The following is a 24,363-nucleotide window of genomic DNA, read 5'->3' on the forward strand; positions in this document are numbered from 1 at the left end:
GAAATAGGGGTAAAGAAAGGGAAGGAAAGATTAGGATTGGCGGAGTGATGAGAGGAAATCCTCACGAGTCCTTCATAGACCCCTATGTGGAATTGCAACCATGAGGTAACACTCTTATCTGTGTGCCTAGGGCCGCGACAAATGTTCCCCATGCGTGGCCGTGCATTCGGTGTGGTCACCGAGCGCACAGGAATTGCCTCAGGGAAGGGGTATTTGGGTTTGATATTGTGGTAAACCAATATGTCCATAGTATTAGTTCACGAAAAGGATAAGTAGAGGGGCAAATAAAGCAACCACGATGTCAGGGTTTTGGGACCACAGTGGTGAAGGGTTCATACAAGCGGATTCCTACCGGCTTCCGTTCGTAATATATGAAAGCAAACTTTTAAATGATATTAGTTAATAAATAATTAATATTTGTAGCACATTGGCCTAAAATGGAATTATAATTAGTATTAGTACCTATAATTATTGTCGGCTTCCCTTACGGAAAGTCAGTTTTCGTCACTATTGTACCATGACAAAGTGTCGAGGGTACCGTCACAACTGGCCACCGGCCTCTACTACTGGGAAGTTTGGGCCTTAGACTATCACGCTAGACTAGTGCTAACAGACAGACAGACACCGTACTCTACTACTGAGAGGTTTCGATCTTAGTCCACCACGCTAGACTAGTGATAGCAGATTCCACAACGTAGAAATTTCTCAAGAAAAAATTTAATGAATAGAAGTAAGAAATAACCAATACCATATATTTGATAAAGGCGGATTTTTCAATCGTCATTCGTCTAAAAATAAATATGAGACGAATGATTAACAATTTTATCGTTTGTCAAATTTACTTCTTTCAGCCTCTGTTTTATGGTATAAATAACTTTTAAGCGGCGATAGCCTAGTTAGGCGTGGAACGCACTGCCGAGACGAATGTCTGCAGGTTCAAAACCCAAGGGCACGCATCTTTGACTTTGTAAAGTTATTGAATTATCGCTTGCTTTAACTGTGAAGGAAAACATCGTGTGGGAACCTGCAAACCTAAGAAATTCTCTATAATCATTTTGAGGGTATGTGAAGTCTACAAATCGGCACTAGGCCGCTGTGGTGGACTAAGGTCTTTACCCTCTCAGTAGTAGAGGCTCGTGCCCAGCTGTGGAACAGTATATAATACTAGGGCTGATATTATTTACTGGGTCCGCGTGGTGGACTACGGCCTAATCCCTCTCAGTAGTAGAGAGCCCGTGTGCAACAGTGGGACAGTGTATAATACAGGGCTGATATAAACTTTTTAATCTGATGATTAAAATCAACCCTTTAAATAAACAAACATTTTACTCAATATTTCACAAGTTGTAATCATCAAAACTAAACTTAAATCAAAGTTTAAATACTCATTATGAATTACTCTTTTATACTTAAAAGTAACACTTCAATATGTTTACATTTAAAATGAATTCTAATGAAGATCGCAGTAAGACGTTCATTGTGCTGAAACATTCAAATCACATTACAGTGATGTAACGCCCGTGTCTGTAACATATTGTGCGCCAAAACAGCATTTTTCCCGCTTTTTTGGCTTTGCTTTAGATACGGCTCGAACGTAGGGTTGTCAAATGGCAGGTATAGTATAAATTATTTTTTTGTATCTGTCATGACATATCATGCCAAATTGACACTGATGTGATGCAAAATGTCGATCTGTCTTATGTCATGACAAATTGACTAGTGATGTAAGAAAAATCAAGCGGCACTGGACATTGCATCCCCATTTTTATACAAATTTATCGGCTGAAGGTCTTCCTACTCTCCGCCTGAGTGAATAAGATTTTCCGGGACAAAATCACCGGATAAAAATAGCGTACAGCGCTCGAAGTAATGTAGTTTTCTATTAGTATTTTTTATTCGGTTATTACGTCCTGAGATAAGCGCGTTAAAAAATGTCTTCAGCTTTATATATTACTATAGATTTGAAGTATATTATTAAAGGATAACAACACAATGTCGCTAAAATAAAACATAGTATTTTTATTCTATTTATACACTTTTGAGTTGTATATTGACTTCGACATCGTAAAGTAACAAATTTATTATAATTGTAATAAATATGCATTATTATAAATAATGTAAAAGTGCTTAGCCCTGAGTTATGATACGTGAAAGTGATCATAAATATTTCAAATCAACTTAAAGTTATTGCGTGATGGAAATATGATCGAGTAATAAAATGTTTTATTACAAAAATAGCACGTCTTAGACAATTTACGCTTTCTTTTTCTAATGCTATAGATTTAATCACAGATTTACTTACATGAAAATTCTAATAGACAACATAGTATATGGTTAAGAGCGTAGAAATTAACGTATCCCGAATAAGGTTAAATTATAAAATATTACGGTAGTTTAAGAAATGTTTGCAAACGTTTTGTTAGCTTAACTCTGGGTGTGTTTACATAATATGTATATTCTTATAACTGTCACAAAATAAAAAAGCATTAGTAAAATTAATAATGACACTTACACGAAGATTAACTGTTTTAAACGTGCACGACCAACTGACCCCACCGTACCTGATGCCAAGTTGTACGAGGTCCAATAGAATGTCGACTGACGAGAGATGATAACGCCTCGACAGATTCTAGACTCAACATCCCAAACTGTGCATCTTAATAAACAAATCTTTGTAAATAATATAGATGAATCTCGCGCGCGGCAACCCTACGCTCGCGAGTACAGCACCAGTTTTTATTGATATTGATTACCGTGTCTGTATCTCGAATGACTGAATAATGTAGACGTTTTACATTCTCACTCGCCAGTCTGGAGTCGATCTGAATTGCATAGTGGCCTCCGGAATTGTGTCTTATTATGCATAGTTTGAGAGTATTTTTAGCTTATTCTGGTAATAGTATGTTTTTCTTATTTCTGTTTCATAGAGAGTTTGAGGAGTATTTTCAGCCAATGCTGATAATAGTATGTTTTTCTTATAAATAGATAGAGTATATTAGCCAATTCTGGTTATAGTAAGTTTATTTTTGTCTTATAGAGAGTTTGAGGCTATTTTTAGACAATGATTGTAATAGTATGATTATCTTATTTCTGTTTCAAGAGAGAAGAGTATTTTTGCCATTTCTGTTAATAGTATGTTTTTTTATTTCTGTCTTATAAATAGAAGAGTATTTTAGCCATTCCTAGCAATAATATGATTATCTTATTTTTTCTTATAGTTTGTATAGTATTTTAAAATAATTACGATAATGAAATATTATAATTTTCCCATTTGTAGGTAAGTTTTGTAACAAATAATGGTCTTGTTAGTGAAGCCTATAATTATTTTTAATACATCACATTTCTAATATGTTTTATTTAGTTTCCTCCTTTTAAATTGTTAATAGTATGAATATTGCGTCATTAATTTCATAATGTGAATTCCACTAAATTGTCGATTCTGTGCATGTCTTCCTAAGGTACCTACACATTATATTCATTATTAATAAACTATTAGATAGACCATATTATAATAACGAACTTATTGGCATTTAAATAAAACTATTCCGAGACCAAAAAGTTTTACTCCTCCCTATCTTGTCGTGTCAAGTAATTTGTGGTTTCCTTACTAATCTTAACCACGCTTTATAATGCAAATTTAGCTTGAAATATATCATCGCAAGAACTCCAGGCAGACTCTCGCATAGAAACCCGCCTAGCCATTTGCAACAATATCAGGTCGTGTAAAGCAAATGTCAAATATAAACTGTTGCATCGTGCACAAATGATCGACAAAAAATCGACGCAAAAACGCGCGTGGGCTTCGGTAACTGTAAAAAAATTGCTCGGCACGTAAATTTATCACAGTTTATTAATACACGCGGGTCATCGTATCTTTAATCCGTTTCGATTATGCGACGTCCGAATTGGTATCTATCGTGACGTGCGACGTGTCGGGACGTTTTCATTTTGACGTTAATTGACGTTTTTTCGAGATTTATTTTATTGATTGGTGTTGAATCATTGCGGTAAAATGTCAATGTTTATTTAATGGGTTCAGTAAGGTGCGGGAGTTGTTAGTTTTTCATGATAGCACGCAATTTTTTCCGAAAGTTTAAGTTGAGGCGCTCGTCCATTGTAATTTTGTTTAATTCCACAGCACTTGATTATAAGAGTAGTAGGGTCCATATAGAGTGCTGATTAATTTCATATAGCCGTCAATGATTACCCCTCGCCAGTCGATATAATTATGCCGGCCTGCTTGAAAGTAGACACGCAGGCTGATGCCGAAACGCGACACTTCCGTGGGCCACTATGGCGAGTTTAACACCTCGTAAGATGGCCGCTATCCTGGCGGTTACAAATATCATACCAAGAGATATCACCTAAGTTATAGGAAATAGGAATCGATCACACTCCATGTGTTAGTTTTTTTACAAATAAAAATACCCAAAAACATTGCCTGATACAGAAAACAATTTCACAAACTCGCTTTTCAACTACTGAACACACGCCTGAAAAAGTTTTGCGAGGTTAAATCCCTGTTCCCGCGGCTTTCATGCTTCAAATTGCTCGTTTCGCTCGCTCGATTTAATATTCATAGAAGATGTCCGATGAATGTTCCGATCGATAGCGGTAACTCAAAACTTTCAAACAAGTTAAGCTTCTTATTTTTATCGTTGAAGATTAAGGGCTTAAGGGTGAATAATGGGTTTAAATAACGAGAGTAATGTGCATTGCTTGTGATTTAAGACATTGGGTCTTTCTGCTCCTTTATGCTTAGACTATATAAGGAACTATAAAGGAAGACATAATGCCACGGTTATACCCCGTGACCCCGATCGGTTGATGAGTGTTGTTTGCACGTTAGCATGTAAACACCCCGATGAAAACATTTACTCGCGCCTAACGGTTTGTTTCCGAACGATGTCTAAACGCCATTTCCAATAAACACTCCCAACCATTTTATTCGATCCATCTCAAAAATGAACTAATCAGAACCAAGGTTTTTTGACATGCTTACAAATGAATTATTTTGATTAGTTCATTCTCGTAATGGGATTGAAGATTGACATTGGGTTCGTTTATTAAAAAACGGCTTTTAGACTATCCTGGCACCGTGGTGTTTATAAATAGGCAAGCGACTTCCCCGTCTTACGTCATAAAAATGATCCATATAAATCCATTAGACCTGATGGATCAATTTTAAATTATATTTAATGCTTTACTTAGAAGACTGGTTCATTTTGCACTACAGTATATATTTTTTTTAATTCAGTAAGGACATACGGCCTTTATAGTACAATCCTTATACACATACTATAGATGTGTCATGACGTTCGGACTAGAAAAAAACGTTTTAATTTCACTTTAAAAAGTGTTTGTCAAGGATCAATTTCAAATTATGCTGAATACTTTAGTTGACAAAGTAGTTTCTTTTGTCTTACTGCGTATCTTTTTTGATTCAGTGACAATATACAGACTTTATAATACAACCCCCTATCTACTAAGGACGTATCATGACGTCCTTTCTAGAAAAATAATTTCATTTTATTCTCACTTTAAAAAAAGTTTGTGGCTGCATAAGGTAAGTTTTTAACGATGTTACTATTAAACAGAGGTTACTGTAAAGTTTAACTACTTTTTACTGTAAAGTTTTAACAACTTGTAAGTATTAAGTGTCTCGTAACTTCTGCTCTGCGTCTGGTAACTAAATAAAATACTACACGAGCAATAGTGAACTCTCTTAGTACGTAATAGTGGTGTTTCCGAAAAAGTAAGCTTTGTCTTATTTTCGATTTTGGTAATGTATGTAAAACGAGTAGAATCCTGAAGGGTCATCGTCTCTCGTCAGTCTAGTCTGACTGCCTCGGTGGCGTAGTTGTATTGCATGTCCGGTACAATAGCGCTCTGAGGTTCTGGGTTCGAAACCCGGGTCGGGCAAAGTGATATTTGGGTTTTTCTGCTCAGTATCAGCCCGGAGTCTGGAATTTGTGCCCGATATGGCGATAGGCTCGCCCCCTATCACAACATGGGACGGAACATACTTGGCGAAAAGTGGGTGCCCTAGTTGCGCCTCTGCATACCTCTTCGGGGATAAAATGCGTGATGTTATGTATGTATGTGTCGTGTAGTCTAGACCCCATTTCACTTACCATCAGATGCAGTGGAGTCTCAGCCGGGCCAATACATAAAAATACTCGTTTACTACGCCTATCCGCACATGATCTTATTAAACTTAGGATTTTCTTATTTTTAGGGTTCCGTATCTAAAAAGAACCTTTATAAGTTTTTTTGTTGTTAGTCGTTCGTCTGACTGTCTAGCAAGACCTTTTTTCTCAAGGACGCGTAAATGTATCAAGTTGAAATGTATAGCAAGTACTCGGATCTACGGTCTCTTTCATCTGTGAAAATAAAAACTTGTAAATCAATGCATTGACAAGATTTGATTTTACTTTTCGATTGTACACGAGAATCAAAACTAATAGGGTACTTTTTGATGATCTAGAATTATGAAATTTTACAGGAAGAAATGTTTTATAGCGCATTTTAAGGAAATATCTAAACAGTAAACATGTACTTTATAAGAAAAAGGTAGTCTAGGGTACTCTCGGAACACGAGTCCAAGTCTCACTTGTCCGGATTTCTTAATCAAAGTACGTTGCCACTTGACACAAAGCACTGCACTATTATATACTTTCTTTTCAATATTTTTTTATTAACGAGCGTTGAGTCACATAAAAAAGTTAAAAATTCCCATAGATAAACCATAAATCAATATTACAACACAAAATAACCATAACACCGCCGCGTCCCAAATTACAAACGTGTGGGGACGCATTAACGTCTACAGGCCGATTAATTTCTTAGGATTTAAATATAACTTCAAAGGAATATAGCTTTTATTACGATGACATAACGGCGTGGTAACAAATATGTGTATTAATGTGCGTTTCGGGTAATAAACAACTTTGTTATATCGTGGAAATGAATTATTATGAAAATGTGTTGAATTAATGAATTTGTGTACTAATGAAGAATTATTTTATACGAAAGAACTTTGTGCACCTTACGCCACTTTATTTATTATTTTTTATTGCTGAAAAACTGTATTTTGAAAGAGAGTTATTGATCTTTTGGCGGCTCATACGGGTTGTTAACCCGAGTTCGTGGATTCTTTACCCGGCAGGCAATTTTTTTTAAATAGAGTCGATTACAATAATTATTTTACTTTATGCTCGAATGGGGCTTACTAATATACTAGTATGTCTATATGTTAATGATTATAATTAAACTATATGTAATGTGTTTTGGTTTGCAGCATGCCGCTGAGATAGAGAAGAAGCAGAATGAGTTGGAAAACAAAAAGCTATTGGGCACGGTCGTGCAGTACGGCAGCGTGGTACAACTGCTGCACGTCAAGTCCAACAAATACCTTACTGTGAGTATCTTACACGTGTTTTTAGAGACTTTCCCGCCCCCACCACAACTCCTGTAAGCCAGGATCAGCAGTGGCACGCATTTTATGACCCCGAGTAGCTCGACGAGTCTCAGTGAACACTAATTTGTCTTTCGCAATGAAATTAATCAAATAGAAAGATAGGGAGGAGTTGGAATTATGTAAACGTCTACGAAATTGAGTTATCAGCCCCAACAATACAAATGTCCGGGTCGTTTCTGTCATAGTAACTTTTGCTAGTGGCTCTAACCGCGTGCAAGTTTTTCCGGTATATACCTAAAGTAGCCTATAGCACTCATTAGGAACGTAGCTTCCTATCATTGAAAATAAATAATTAAAATCGGTTAAAAGTTCCTGAGATAACGCGTTCAAACAAACAAAAGAACCCTTCAGCTTTATATATTGATAAAGATTTTAAGAGACTAGTATACACGGAAAGGTTATTCTCACGCTACATTTGATTCCAGGACTTGATATAATAATTACTCGATATACGTTTCAGGTCAACAAAAGGTTGCCCGCATTGCTCGAGAAGAACGCGATGCGGGTGCATCTGGACGCGAACGGGAACGAGGGCTCCTGGTTTTATGTTATGCCTTTCTATAAACTCCGGTCGACTGGTATGTATCGCTTTCAACCATTTTCAAAAGCGATCTCAATCTTTAATCCGACTCCGAGAATGAACCAATCAAAACTACTCATTTGTAAGCATGTCAAAAACACTCTGTTCTGATTGGTCCATTTTGAAATAGATCGAAAAAAAGGCGGTTGGGATCGTTTATTAAAAATGGCGGTTTGTCTATCTATATTAATAAAAAGAGATAAAGTTAAGTTTTAACATAGTAGGTAATCTAAAGAACTATTTGTGATTCTGAAAAGTTGGTTGATAATTACTCATAAATACCAAACACTTTTTTTTTTCAAAAAAAGAAATTAGTACATAGAAGCAAACTCTGCCTTTCTGATGCCAACGCAACGGAATCTACTAGATAATGTTTAATTCCTTCTCCTAGCTGCATTCTTAATAAGTGATATACCATTTCAACTAATCTATTTATTTTAGGTAATTAATTATTTGTCGCATTTTAATAAATTTTCTCTTCTAGCTGCAGTTTTAATAAGTCATAAAAGCTTTCAACCAATCTGTTTACTTTGGGTAATTAATTATTTGTCGCATTTTAATAATATATCTTCAATAACTCTTGTGTTCAGGCGACAACGTGGTGGTTGGCGACAAGGTGATAATGAACCCTGTCAATGCCGGCCAGCAAGTTTTACACGTTTCCTCCAACCACGAACTGCCCGACAACGCTGGATGTATGGAGGTGAGATTCAATAAATGAAGGAAAACATCGTGAGGAAACCTCCTTACCTGAGAAATGCTCTATAGGAATTTTGAGGTTATGTGAAGCCTACCAATCTGCACTAGGTCAGCGTGGTAGACTAAAGCCTAACCCCTTTTAGTAGTAGAGGAGATCCATGCCCAGCAGTGGGACAATATATAATACAAGGCTGATATTAATATTATTATTTATTATATGGTTGTATCGAAGTTTTAGTACCATCAAAATGACGTTCTTTCTGCCGCTTCTCCACTAAAAGAGTAACAGTCTTCGGTAGCCATAATTTAAAAATATAATATTTGCTTCATATGGCCACAAATAGACTAGGCTTCTACGATACTTTGGGGTGGATTCTGTTTAAATTCACTCCAAAGTTTTAAGTCATCTTAAGTTAAATAAAAATAGATTGATAGATGTTTAGACTCTGTACAGACAAGACTCTAGAAACCTATTAATTAACCCTATCTATATTCTGGACAAAAAATAGAACGATTTATTAATCTTCACAAAACAACCATAACTAAATGAGGTTTACAAACTACAACCATCAAATTATAACTTGCAGGTAAACGTGGTAAACTCATCAACGTCTTGGAAGGTGACGCTATTCCTGGAGCACAAGGAGAATCAAGAGGAGATCCTGAAGGGCGGCGACGTGGTGCGTCTCTTCCATGCGGAGCAGGAGAAGTTCCTCACCATGGACGAGTATCAGAAGCGGCAGCACGTGTTCCTGAGGACCACGGGCAGGTCCAGCGCCACCGCCGCGACCAGTAGTAAAGCGCTGTGGGAGATTGAGGTGAATGTGATAAGTTGTAAGACTGTAGCCATGGTAGTGACGAAGATGTTTGGACCTGCCTGAAAAACGATGTAAATGTAGAAGTCGAGCACTGTGTGTTAAAGTGGTATTACACACCAGTACCTATAGCATATAATTCTAATTATTAGTACACTAATGCACTTTCTACCTTCACTTTAAAATTTTAGTGACAAGAACTTTTTTTAAAGAGGGTTCATAAATAAGTTGATATACTTTGCTTGTTCGCTAGACTTTGTTGAGTCGTATATATAGTTTACTTTAAAATGGCTGGTATCATTTCAAACATATTTTCCTATATCTTTACAGGTAGTACAACACGACCCGTGTCGCGGTGGCGCTGGCCATTGGAACTCGATCTTCAGGTTCAAACATCTCGCCACGGGACATTACTTGGCTGCCGAGGCGTGTACCAGGCCTCCGTGAGTATATCTGTGATATAAATATGTGTAAATAAATTTAATTGATTTTTTGGTCCTTCGAGCATGATATAAACCAACCATATTGAGTTATTCCGAATAATTTCGTTATAGATACATTGACAAGCTAAATTCAGGCAAATGTCTAATGACCACATTATATTTGGACATCGAAATTTAATGTTCTCAAAAAAATACTTAAAATAAAAAAAAATCTCAGTATGTAAATTTTGCAAAAAGAACTAATACATTTCAACACCAACAAAAAACATCATATTTTGTCTAAGCAAAAATAAAAAAACAATAACTTGCACTCATGATTTTTAGTTCGTATTTTTTTTCAATACCAACAAATAAATGTGACCCATTTGTGTGGTGTTCCCAGTGACGCGCAGGTGGAGCCCGGCGAGCCCGCGTACCAGCTGGTGTCGGTGCCGCACTCGTCGGAGATCGCCACGCTGTTCGAGCTCGACCCCACCACCATGACGCACTCCGACGCGCCCGTGCCGCAGAGCAGCTACGTCAGGTACACATACACTGTGCCATTCAACACCGTCAGATCCAATAGGCCGGCATAATTGGGCCGACTGGCATAACATCTCAGGCAACACTACTTGAACTCCCTCTAGTTACTATAATGCAGTGGAATCACTGTGGTACCTGCATTTAAAAGAAATGATATGGGGTTGGCGTAGAATCTCAGTCAACACTACTTGGACCCCTCTAGTTACTCTTAAATGCAGTGAAATCACTGTGGTAGTATTTAAAAAAAAATATGTCACTGTAGACGTAGCTAGAGAGGGATGGGTCCGCACCCACTTCAGTATTACATAGTGCTCAATCCTAGGATGTTGAGGCAGCCTACAAGAATTAAAAAAAAAATCTGCAGTTACATAAACTCGGAGCTCTTCATTTTAGTCTGAAATAGAGGCTCTGCCTTGGAAATGGCTAGCTACGCCCACATACCGCAATATAGTGTTAGTTCGGATACCAAGTTCACCGCATTATACTTATCATCAAATGAAAATTTGATGTGCCAGAAGTGGAAAATAAAAAATTCTTACTTTGCACTGCTTATAAAAACTTGAATCAGCGGATACACTTGTATAATATCAATTGAACATCAAATCGAAACTAAATTCATATACATTGCTACAATGTGTACAAAAATTTCTTAAATAAAAATTTTATGAATGAAATTGTATAAAGATAAATATAATGCAAAAAGTGTAAAAATAGTATGCATCGGCCGGGAATCGAACCCGGGCCGCCCGCGTGGCAGGCGAGCATTCTACCACTGAACCACCGATGCTGATGACGATGTTATCAAATTCTATGAACCAGTGATGTTAGGAAACAAAAATATATATCATGTATCTGCATATCTTTTTTTCTATTATTTCACAAACACAATGTACATCAATACATATTTGTAAATTAAAGTCAGCCTAGCTTAGTACCATTATAATTATAGACGAAGACTTGATGCAAATTTTGGCATTATACCAAAAGATAGATAAAAAAATGTTGGCTACAATTAATACGTATTTAGTAAATGAAACCACATACTTATAGTATTGAAAATGTTTTTACTATAAATTATTCTAGCCTAGATATAAAGTAAATTGTAAGTTTTGAACAAAATTAATATTAATAAAAAGTTTATTTTCTTTTACATGCTCTAATGCCACTACTACTACACGAAAAGAGTTTGTCTGAGTGGCAACATCATACTTTCAGTCAGAAATTCTCTTACACACATTAAACTACAAAAAGATTAAAAAAAAAAACAGAAAACTAAAATCAGTATTTTTGTCGAAATATTTTTTTTATTCATGAATCATTTTAGTCACCATGTTACCAGAGATAAAGACGAGTACGTGGTTTCATTTAGTAACGCAATGTTGAAATGTGCCCCTATGAAATAAATGGTTAAATAACTAAATATTTTCTCACACAGGTTACAGCATTTATGCACGCATACATGGGTGCACTCGACCTCCATACCTATAGACAAGGAAGAGGAGAAACCCGTCATGTCTAAAGTAAGCTCCCATATTACTCAAAATATTACGTACGCTAATCGTATTAAATGCAAATTGAAACTGTATATGAAAATGTATAAGGTTCACTTTGATCATATACATAAGGCATATACAAATTTCAAACGTTTGCAAAAGTACGTAAGGTTGCGATTCGATTGCCTACGAATTTTTCGCTTTTCTGTCCCCTAATCTTTGTTAGATTGATTTAAAAGATAAAGAATTAAAACATAAAATTCTGAAAATCTCGAATCACTTAGAGATTAAAACATCGATACATATATACTACGTACTAAATTTGGCGTTCCAAACATTCACTGTGTTCAACTGAGTTGAACTGCAATCCATTCAAACTGACTTTAGTATGGTCAATAATGACAGCTTGTGGTTGCGTAGCAGCGGCGGTCTAAGTTTAAACCAGGATGTGAATAAAAATATTAGTCAAATAAGTAAAATTATTTGTCGTTCAAGTGAATAAATAGGTTACAACAGTGACGTTTTGGTTGCTATTTTAGTTCAGATTTTGAACAAATAGTTTATATGGACGTTCGTGTCTATAGAATATACGTCAATGGATTAAACTGATATACTTAATACCTTCTCCTCCCAGGTGGGATGTTCCTTAGTCAAAGAGGATAAAGAAGCATTTGCACTCATATCGGTATCTCCGAGCGAAGTGCGAGATCTGGACTTCGCGAACGACGCGTGTAAGGTGCTGTCTGCTTTATCCACCAAGCTGCAGCACGGGAACATCGAGATCAACGAGAGGAAGTGAGTGACAGTTGACCTATCAATGATACAGGACAGTATGTGACAGTTATTGTTTAGATATCAACCATACAGCTTCGGGACGCAGCATGATAGGCGACCTTTTACGCCATCACTTGTTATGGAGCGCGGCGATAGCTTAGTGGAGGGGGAGGGGGGGGGGGGGTATGAACTGTATAGGAATGTCCGCAGGTTCAAATCCCAACGTTCTGTGACTTTTCGTAAAAGTCGAATACAAAACATCCAAACTGATCTTTATTGATTTCCATAAAACACCAACACATTTATTTATTTTTTTTATGAAAAATGACTATTATTTCCCATGCGATAAAATTATAGGGATAAGTTTGTGTTAATCCAGGACATGGGCAAATTCCATTCAAATCCGTTCAGCTGTTTTTGTGTTTACTTCTAACAAACAACCAAACATTTTCCATTTATAAGTAAGATAAGATTACGTCACTGTATTATGGCTAATTTTAACACTACATCATGGTATTACAATACTTTTTTGTTTCCAGGGCCCTAACCTGCCTCCTTCAAGACATAGTATACTTCATAGCGGGCTTCGAGAATGAGCCCAACAAGTCGGAAGCCTTAGATCTGGTGGTGGAGAACCCTCACAGGGACCGACAGAAGCTGTTGCGGGAGCAGTACATACTGCGGCAGCTGTTCAAGATATTACAAGTAATTTATATATCATTTTTATAGAATATGTATTGGGAAAGATGATACGTTCCACTAGCGAAGGAGAAGATCTCCAGTCCGTTTGGTGTTGTATATGGCTGGCTGCGTCCCCTCCTACGATTGTTTGGTTGCAGTATAGAATATCCAATACCACTTCAAGCGACCTGGAGATCGAACCCAAAACCTAGCACGGCAGTGCTACCATAATACAACTACGCCACCAAGTCAGTTCGGTTTAAATTTGATCAGTTATAAATTGTAATAATTTGTCCCCAGGGACCATTCCAAGAGACAGAGGACGGCGAGGCGTTCCTCAAGATTGAGGAGTTGTACGACTCCCGCTACGCGCCCTACAAGTACATCTTCAGACTGTGCTACAGGATACTCCGGCTCAGTCAACAGGACTACAGAAAAAATCAAGTATGACCAACAGACGCTCTATTTATAGTACTGTATATATTTTGTTCCCAATGGATATAGTTATCGATTAAATTAGCCCAAAACTATGCCATTTGAGGGCATGAGTCACTCCTATAGGGGGAAGGGGGTAGATCTAGATGGGTATATTTATCAATAAAATCAGCGCAAAACTTTCCCATTTGAGGGAATGAGTCACTCCTATTCAGGGAGGGGGGTAGATCTTATATCCGGCACGTTGCCATAATACGTGTTGATAAACTTTAGATACATACCTCATAAATTCTTAAAAACACTCATGGGCCTCATTACGTCTTCCTTAGTTATTAAAACTAATTATAATCAAGTCCTTGTCTATCAGCTGTATGTTTCACGTGAACTTGCTTTATTCATATTATTGCTACATCCCCGTGGAGGTTTCTATATTAATTCATGTTTCACGTGATGAAGTTAACTTGGTTTATATTTATGTCACCACGCTCTAGTTTAGGTTTCTGTACGAATTTATTTGTATTATAAAATAAGAAACCTCAGGATTTGACAAGGTTCCTTTGTACAATCATATGTAAAAAGGTGTGATTTTAAACGTGCATTGTCTATGACCCCGTATATCTATTAGCTTAAGTCATGAATAATATGCAATTGTTACCAGGAATACATAGCGAAACACTTCGGTTTCATGCAAAAACAAATCGGCTACGACATACTGGCGGAGGACACCATCACGGCGCTGTTGCACAACAACAGGAAACTGCTCGAGAAGCACATCACCGCGTCAGAGATCGAGACGTTTGTCGGTACGTATACATATTATAAAGCAAAGTCCCTTTCTCTGTCTGTATGTATGTTATCGATTTTCTCAAAATCTACTAACCGGATTATCATGAAATTTGGTATGGAGATAGTTTAACACCTTGGGATGGTTATAGGCTGCTTTCTATGGAATTTGTGCCCGATGTGGCGATAGGCTCGCCCCCTATCACATCATGGGAGGGAACACATTTGGTGAAATGAGGGTGCCCTGTTTGCGACTCTGTATACCCCTTCGGGGATAAATGCGTGACATGTTTATTTTGTTTTCAATTTGTCTACAAATTAGTTACATATATGACCTGCGTTTCCTCTGCATCCAGGTCTAGTGCGCAAGAACATGAAGACGTGGCAGTCCCGGTTCCTGGACTACTTGAGCGACCTGTGCATCTCGAACAAGAAGGCCATCGCAGTGACGCAGGAGCTCATCTGCAAGAGCGTGCTCTGCGCCAACAACTCCGACATACTCATCGAGACTAGGTACCATACATTATTCTATATTTGTGGGTATGTCACATTAGTGTGATGCTTTAAATGGAATATAAAGTGCGTGAGCGAGACGCAAGAGAGAAGACAGAATGAAACGAAGTTAGGCAACGAACAAAAGACGTTTGACTGACAAATTATTAGAGAAAAAATGTATGCTTGATAGGTTCAAAAGCAATTTGAATCAATCTAATGATGTTAATTATTTCCATTATTTTTACAGATTAGTATCAATAAAATACGAAGAAAAAGGCAAGGCGTCGGCTGCCGAAGACGCCAACAAACATTCCATCGAACAGAAAGTCATGTTACTGTGGAACAATAAGAAGGTAAGCTTTGCATGGAATACAACAGATGATATTATATACTTGTACAATTTAAATAAAAAAATAAATATCTTGGTCGATATCTGCAGATAGATCCTGTAAACAAACAAATAAAAATAAATATTTACACCAGTCCCGTATATACACTGTCCTACTGCTGGGTTCGGGCTTCTCTACTACTGAGAGGGCCTTAGTCTTCCACGCTGGCCTAGAGCGGGTTGGCAGAGTACACATAGTTTGGAACTTCTTGGTAAAATTCTCATTCACAAGTATTATGTGATGGTCATATTATATACTTTTAGCCCGTTTCTGCGATCGAACCGCAAATATGTATTAAGAACGTTTAGTAATTCGACCGTTAGTGTTAATTATATTTTATGCCTTATTATTAACTTCGATAACACGAATTTCGTTTCTTTTCTGTGAATGCAATATTTATCCATCTTTATAGCTGGCACTATATTTGTCATACTTGAGCAAATATTTGCGTTATTTGGCCAATGCACCATTTTTATTCACGAAGAACATAAAGTCGAGATTATTTCAAAATACTATTTTGACGAATACATCAAATGTAGTGCCAGCACAAAATACGCCAACAAGTTACTACAAATAAAGTATCTTATCCGTTGCAGAATAAATGTTACCTCTCCGACCTGGCGGCGGAAGCTCGCATGGACCCGAGCAGCGAGGCGGCCGCCATCCTGGACTACTACAGACACCAGCTGGACCTGTTCAGCAACATGTGCCTCAACCGGCAGTACCTCGCGCTCAACAGCCTATCGCCACAACTGCATATAGACCTGATATTATTGTGAGTAGAGCAGAGTTTAATCGATCCTCCTAGACTAGCGTTAACAGGAGTGAGATGTGTATGCCTTATTTTTTCTGAAATAAGTCTTAATATTGCTAAAATATTTTGAAGATATTCTGATTAAAGAAGTAACTGTCAGGCAATAGTTTCGTTTTCAAAAGTAGTATTTTTACACCGTGTGTAAAATATTGAAGCGAGTTTTGATTGGATTCATATACACATTGCTGAAAGGTTGAAAAATGGCTTTTCCTACATCGAAGATTTCTATGTGGACGTTTATTGGCAGTAATAACTTTGATACACAAAATAAAATCACCAGAAAAAGAAACGTTTTCCTTTAATATGTTACGTTAGTTAGTCTGATAAGGGTCGGCTTATACAAACATACAGGGTGAGTGCTTTAGGCACTCGCAACCCTAAAAAATTAAGCGACCATGCTGAGGGCAACCCACTAACGTACTACGAACTTGAAGTCAGCACGGCCCCTGGGAGAGAATGAGAGCAACGATTAGGAAACGAGTTTACTAAAATGTATATATTGTACAGATGCATGTCGAACGCGTCGCTGTCGTACGAGGTGCGCGCGTCGTTCTGCCGCCTGATGCTGCACCTGCACGCCGACCGCGACCCGCAGGAGCCCGTCACGCCCGTCAAGTACGCGCGCCTCTGGACCGACGTGTGCGACCGCATACACGTGCACGAGTTAGTATCTCGCACCCCCGCACACCCGCGCACCCGCGCACCCGCACCGCTACACGCCCCGACACCTAGAGTTTCTTTTGCACCGGTTTTACAGCCGTTTTCAATAAACGATCCCGATCTCAATCTTTAATCTGATTCCGAGAATGAACCATTTAAAATAAGAAAAAAAAAATGTCCTGATTGGTCAATTTTTGAGATAGTAAAAAGGGATTGCGAGCGTTTATTGAAAAAGGCGGTTAGTAACGCTATGTTTGATAATTGCCGTAGGGTTTGACACTAATATTACTTGGATTGTAATTTGTGTATTTTCATATGACTTCAAGTATCCCAACATGGGGTCCTGAAGAAACAAAAGCAATTAAATAAATTGTCAATTGTACCGATCGACATTTTCTTAGGACTTCATTTAACTTAGTACCAGCTGCAGTGAAAACACTGCCGTCTTAAAAACAAATTACGCATGGTTATAAAACGAAAATAAAGCTATTGAATTTGTAACCCCAATAGAATTAATTAAAAATTAAATTTATTCTCTATCTACAACAAATCATCCACCTGTACATGGTATCAACTTTGTCACACCCTTTAAATACACCCTGTATATTTTCTGATACCAACAGCTACCAATGCGTGAAAGGAGGTCCGGACGCGAACCGGGAGAAGGTAAAGGAGCAGTTTGCGTCCACCATCCGCTTCGTGGAGGACTACCTGTGCAACGTGGTCACCAAGACGTGGTACTTTGGCGACCACGACCAGAACAAGCTGACGTTTGAGGTCGTCAAACTCGCTAGAGAGCTTATATACTTCGGGTTTTATAGGTGAGATCGGTTGTTTTTTTTTTTTTCATTTATTGCTTTGAATGACGAGACGAGCTTGCCGTTCGCCTGATGGTAAGCGACGACCGCCCATAAACAGTAGAATCACCATCAAACACCGTTAATTACAACATATTGTTTGGTATTCCACTGCATTCGCCATCCTGAGACATTACACTGACTACAATATTCTTTAACCCGGAACACAACAGCGACTACACGCTGCTGCTTGACGGCAGATATAGATATTGCGGTGAAAGCTCACATATTCGATACCTACCACCTATAAAAGTAAAAGTGACTCAAATAATGTTTTGTTTCCTTTCGCTCACAGCTTCAGCGACCTGTTGCGGCTGACAAAGACGTTGCTCAGCATCCTGGACTGCGTCACGGCGATGGACCTGCTCAACGAGACCAATGCGCTGTCTGGAGAAGTGGAATGTAAGTGAATCATCGGCTTGGTATGTCATGCAAAAGCCATGTTTTATGTTGAGGGACTGATTTTTTCGCACTTACCTCATAGCAGTGCGGGCCGTTGTATGTGATGTAAAAGCCATGTAAATGGAAGGATTTCGCTGCTTCCAATAAACGATACCAATAGTTTTTTCAATCCATCGTGAAATTTGACCAATCCGAATAAAGTTATTTTTGACATGGTTATATGTAAATTATCTTGATTGGATTTGTTCGTGGGATCGAATCGAAGATTAAGATTGGGATCGTTCATTGAAAATGGTCGTCAGTAGTTCATCTTGGAAAAGTGACAGTAAATCTGATAATATTTACCGATTAGGATTACGCTGGGTTGTTTTAATGGATCTTCATCGTCTAACACCAGATGTAACTTTTGAACGATAGTGCATTCCCAATATATGTAGCATTGCAAAAAAAAACATATCTTCACACTTATGTAGGTACATCGGTAGGTAGCACATATAGTATTTCGCTAAAATGTTTACTGCAACTGTAGCATCGAATCATAAAATATCCCTTTGAGCATAACAATACTTTAAATAGTCTTTTTCATGGATATTGTTAGTTAGACTTATTTAAATAATTTCAATGCAAGCAGCCCAGGAGAAGGAGATAAAGAAACGTGAGTGCTTTTTAAATTTCGGTTGCCTAAATAAGTATATGATACCCTGACTAGTAAAAAACCTATCCATGCTGTGATTAAATAAGAAACTAATTTCTTGTATTGATAACAAACTTCAAGACGAAAAACGGAAGCAAGATTTTTATTTTCCTGGTCACTGTATAGTATTTATACACTATCCCCCTTATTCATAGACTTTTTTTTTATCTATGGACGGCGTAAAGCTGTGATAACAAGTCTGTTCCTCAGTGCTGACGGCATGGCAGCCTTCGCAGTGCGTAGACATAAGGCCGTTGTGATTGGCTAATATTGAGATAAAATTTGAATCTAGTTGGCTGTCAGATAAACAAAACGGAGAAACAGACTTGTTATCACAGCAATGCTCCTTAGATAAAAAAACGTCTATGAATAAGGGGATATATGTTTCTTGAATCGGGCATGCATCCAAAGAAGAGTTTTATTTTCTTCGTCAAAGTATACTTTACAATCTGTTCTTACAAACTGGACATGATTTCAGCCGAAGGCGGTGTTCTTCGGAGTATAGGCGACATGGGCGCTGTTATGACTTCCATAACACTCGGCTCTGTCGCTAGAAATGTGAGTTTGTTTTCCATTATTACAATACTGCGGGTATACGGATAGTTCTATTTTCCTACATATGTGCCTTAACAAATCGTCTAAAAATATGTTAGTGTTGTATCGATAATCGAGTAAATCGATTGTGGAATTTGACTATAAAGATTATGGTTTGAATGAGAAACGCAAACCATTAATTATAAAGTTGATCAGGACCATTACGTGACACGATCCTAATAATACTACGTTTAATTGTAGGACTTCAGTTCTTACTTCTTATTAATTAAGATCACCTAGATATAACTAAAATTGAAATCGGCAATTTAAGCTTACCTTATCGATAACTGCACCAGCAGTGAAATCGCCCATATTGAATATTATCAATAGTGATGTATTGCGTACAGCAGGTGGGCCCCGGCAGCAGCGGGTCGGGGGGCGCGGGGCTACAGCGCAGCGCCTCCGCCCTGGTGTTGGCGCGGGAACACCCGCTCGTCATGGACACCAAGCTCAAGATCATCGAGATATTGCAGGTGACATCACCATTTTTATAAATTACACTGAAAATATTCTCTCATCATTATCGACGAATGATTGATGAAAAAACCAACATCGATAAGATAAAGGTTGCAAGTAAAAATTGCAAGTGAAGGTTGCCATTTTAGTTCAGATTTTGAACAAATAGTTTATATGGACGTTCGTATCAATATAATATACGTCAATGTATATGAAAATGTTTGAATGATTGTTAGAGGTAAATGCAGATGCAGACCCACAGTTTAACCAGTTCCGCCAAAATTATGCATACGGATTGACCTTGTACTGGATTATCGCATAGGTTTTTTTACCAATACTTTGCTACCGTGTTAAAAATTAATATTCCACTTTGATTTTTCTTTAGATGGCTTTGGCGTCGTACCGATTATACTACGGATATCTGCAGTAAATTGTTATTTTAAAGGTTTTTAACGCGAGTAAAGTCTCGAGTAATAAGTTTTATGTAAAATACAACAAGTAAATATCTGAATCGCACTTGATCTACACCCAGTTCATCCTGGACGTGCGGCTGGACTACCGCATCAGCTGCCTGCTGTCGATCTTCAAGAAGGAGTTCGAGCAGGCGGGCGAGGCGGCCGAGCGCGCCGACTCGCTCGCGCGCGCTGACGTCGAGGCCATCGGGCTGCAGGCCGAGGGCATCTTCAGCTGCAGGTCAGCACCCGCATAGCACAGAGAACCTCATATGTGCATCGGGACACCAAATCTCATGCTGAAAGGAGCTAATTCGTGGTGGATCTTTGCTATAGTGGGAGTATACAGGGTGACTTGCAACTAACTGTGGGTGGTGAAATCAAACCTATGAGGAGCAGCGAAAAGTACTCAATGGAGTTTCGAATTCGATTTTGATGAAAAATAAAATTATCAGTCAATAGTATCGTTAAAAAGATCAAATTCTGGAACGTTGCTGTGTCTGCAATAGTTTTAGGCCGCGCCAACCACGCCCACTTGAAAAAATAACGTTATGGAAACGGGTATCAGTTGGTCGACTTCAACGAACCGAAGATTTGTTGTTGCTCACTTCTATGTATAATTCGAGGATGTTATGTTAGGTATTGAATATATTTACTATGGACACAATAAAATAGTCGTGTCCTCCTAACATTTATATCTAAAGTATTTTTTGAATGCGTGTCTGAATTTGAAGGTAACTTGAGCGCCTGGCGTATCTTGAGTATACGACCAACTTCGTATAGCACGTCCGAAAAAATGGGCGTACAACGCGCTAATATGAAGTGGTAGAATACGGACTACCACACTATATTCTATCTTTGATATCTTTAATAATTTTCTTATTAAAATCAGCTTTAGTATTATAATAATATAATATTCTATAAACTTTAATCTTTTCAGATTCTTCACGCAATTTTAGAACCTGTCACCTTTGTATACAAATATAATATAGTAATATAGTAAACTATGTACAATATGTAAATTATGTAATTATGTACCATATATTTCTATTGTAATTTTTTATTGTAAACTTCCTATATTATAAAAAATGGATAACATGTCATTGGCTTAGTTCGATGCGACCAATCATTCAACCAATAAAAAAAATAACGAATTAACATTGCGTTTTGTGATTTGTCTGTATAATTAGAAGGTTCAAATTAGTTTGTCGCATTAGAGCAATACGCAAACTGGGAATGTGCGGGACTACATCGACCCACAAATTCTGGGAGATCGCGCACGGACTGTAGTATTGTTCTGCATTTGTAATTAAGAATACACCGTAAGATGACCAATTAAGGTTGTTTTTCAGTACACGAAATACATATTATTTAGCGAGATTGCATGAAGAAAAAAAAAAACATTTTTTTATTAATGTAAGCGTCCTGTGACTCTAAATTTATAGCTTCGGCTTCGAAACTGCGACTATTGGGAATGGAAAGGGTGAAATATCTGTCAGAGATCTTTAAATAAATTAACGAACTAAGCAAATGATTCAAAATATAAATATCATGTAGTAACAATGCATGATGTATGGTGGTGGGATATAAATATTCTACTTTATTAGTGTTCAAATTTTTCTAGATTTTATTTATTACCTGAACCATAGAAACTATACCTTTATTATGGACACTAGTAAAGTAGCTCTATTGAATATAAATATTCTCATTATTCAAATGTTGACACTTTAAACGATACAATGTTGCTTTATTCAGTATTATCGAATTTTCCAATATCGATATGTAAAACAATCATGAAAGTTTGAATTGAAGTATACAAATCAGTACAATCTGGAATCAGTTTAATTCGTAAACTTAGGATCAAGGTTTTCGCAATCTATTACGATCAATTTTACATCAATCAAGATCACGGATTGAACTGGTGCTTGAACGTGTAATGTTCATGATAATTCTTTAATCGATTCAAGAATTCATACATTTCAGATACTATATCGGATTGAACTGATACAGAAGTTGAAACACATTTGAATAATGAAGCAACGGGACCCTTCTATCGCCTCGGGACCTTCCATAGGTGTTTACTAATGTAGCGACGTTATTTCAGAGCTATACAAACAGTGCCAGAGAGCTGTCTACCAAAAAATGTAGATTTGTTAGTAAGAATACATATAGCATGATAATATCGGGAATGAATAATACGCATGTGGAATGGTTGATGACACGTTAAACGCCGTATAATTAAATTACCATGAACCCAGTAGTATAAGTGGGATTGGGCCCCCACTGCTGGGAAAAAAATCTTAAAAGGCATCTAGGAGAGATGAACGCAGTATTTTTTTTAAACATTTATATTTACATAGTTACCTAAGCTGACAACTATTTTATATTCTATTTTAGAGGTTCAAACAATTTGGGCCAGCACGATTTTTCTATTTAATTGGTCATGTTCATTTTATGGAATTAAAAAAATGTAGAGGATTTGCCCAAAATGTAAAGAAGCTTATACGGCATTTACCGTGTCAAAATACTAATTAAGTTTGACTAAAAAAAAATAGAATGAGAGTTTTTATTGTCGAAATATTTGGTTGTATGAAGTCGAGAATCGAAAAATATAATTTAAATTGAATATATCTTATATATAAACTTTATATCGACAATGAAATCTCTCAACAAATGCGCCTAACCCGAATGCCTAAACTCTTCCCTAACATTGCTTCAGAATAACCACGAATTAATGGAAAACCGAGAATGCCTTAAAAGCACGCTAGTTTGATAGAATAGTTTCGATCTTAATGCCCCTGACGTAAAGAATAGCAATCATTTTGTGAATTTAGTAAACTTCGACCTTAAAATATTTCATAAATCATTTAGATCTGGTCCGTTTTATAACCCCATAGACGTTATAGTTTCGTGATAGATAATCTATGTGTGAATTGACATGCGAAGGCTGGTCAAAACAACGAGTTTTAAGTGCTTTTGAATTCGAGTTTGCTGAACGGCTTAGAGATGCTTTTGATACGTTTAAATTTTATATCGTTTGTCACGAACTTGATAAAATACACTTTCAAAGATATAATGAATATTTTGTACACAATACATTCTGTTACTAAATTTACATCCACATGAATACGTCTAAAAATCAGAAGGAAGCAGCTTTGTTTTCCTTATATATACAAAGAATGTAATAAGCATGGTATACCCATCACAGGTACACAGTGTGTGAAGTTTATGTAGCACCATTATCAAAATACCCTCTTTTCTGTGAATTTTGACTAACTTCACCACGAATTCGTCAACTTTTCGTACACTCCTGTACCCCTAGCACGAATTTTCGCGTTATAATAAACGTTCAGTTATAGTTTCGTTGAGTAATTTTTATCGATATTATAACAGCGCCCCTGTGAGCGCATTTGGAACTAAAACACGCCAGCTTAACATTACGTGCGTGTAAATCCACAGTAAATCATATAGTTATCAAACAGTTTGTGTTGAAATTGATGAGATTTAGCAGCACGAATTTCTTATTTGACGCATAGTATTGTCAAACGAATGTAGAGACATATTTTTTACTCGATACGAAGACTTGGTTCGTGCTAGGGGTACTGCTCACTAGCGCAAGTTCGTGACGAGCGCTGGAGGAGAGCCCGGCTCCAGCTGTGGTGTGGTGCAGGGACGGGCTGGACCTGGACTCGTGCGGGGGCCGCATGGTGCTGCGCGTGCTGCTGCAGCTGTGCTCGCAGGGCGCGTCGGCGGCGCTGGTGTCGGGCGCGCTGGCGCTGCTGTTCCGACACTTCAGCCAGCGGCAGGAGGTGCTCGCCGCCTTCAAACAGGTGCGCTCAACTCAT

The 24,363-nt window shown here is 37.6% G+C and overlaps 1 protein-coding gene and 1 non-coding gene across 10 annotated transcripts in view; one reads left to right on the forward strand and one right to left on the reverse strand.

The window, feature by feature from the left end:
* Positions 1-7,300: 7,300 nt before the first annotated feature.
* LOC115442956 (inositol 1,4,5-trisphosphate receptor) overlaps positions 7,301-24,363 on the forward strand; it is a gene marked incomplete at its 5' end in the record, with an annotated part of 46,913 nt that continues 29,850 nt past the window's right edge. For 7 of the 9 annotated variants that reach the window (XM_037438806.1, XM_037438823.1, XM_037438812.1 and 4 more), the window contains 22 exon segments: positions 7,301-7,420; positions 7,941-8,058; positions 8,651-8,763; positions 9,347-9,577; positions 9,905-10,017; positions 10,400-10,540; positions 11,975-12,059; positions 12,667-12,827; positions 13,346-13,511; positions 13,788-13,931; positions 14,581-14,725; positions 15,062-15,218; positions 15,448-15,553; positions 16,186-16,364; positions 16,911-17,066; positions 17,687-17,884; positions 18,216-18,322; positions 19,495-19,574; positions 19,958-20,083; positions 20,599-20,759; positions 22,623-22,670; positions 24,189-24,348. In XM_037438806.1, coding sequence (XP_037294703.1) covers positions 7,301-7,420; positions 7,941-8,058; positions 8,651-8,763; positions 9,347-9,577; positions 9,905-10,017; positions 10,400-10,540; positions 11,975-12,059; positions 12,667-12,827; positions 13,346-13,511; positions 13,788-13,931; positions 14,581-14,725; positions 15,062-15,218; positions 15,448-15,553; positions 16,186-16,364; positions 16,911-17,066; positions 17,687-17,884; positions 18,216-18,322; positions 19,495-19,574; positions 19,958-20,083; positions 20,599-20,759; positions 22,623-22,670; positions 24,189-24,348 — 3,015 coding nt within the window. 9 annotated transcript variants of the gene reach the window in all.
* Positions 11,256-11,326, reverse strand: Trnag-gcc. The gene has a single exon. It is a non-coding gene; the product is annotated as a tRNA-Gly (tRNA).

The sequence above is a fragment of the Manduca sexta genome, chromosome 3 (genome assembly GCF_014839805.1).
Source record: "Manduca sexta isolate Smith_Timp_Sample1 chromosome 3, JHU_Msex_v1.0, whole genome shotgun sequence".
Lineage (NCBI taxonomy): Eukaryota > Metazoa > Arthropoda > Insecta > Lepidoptera > Sphingidae > Manduca > Manduca sexta.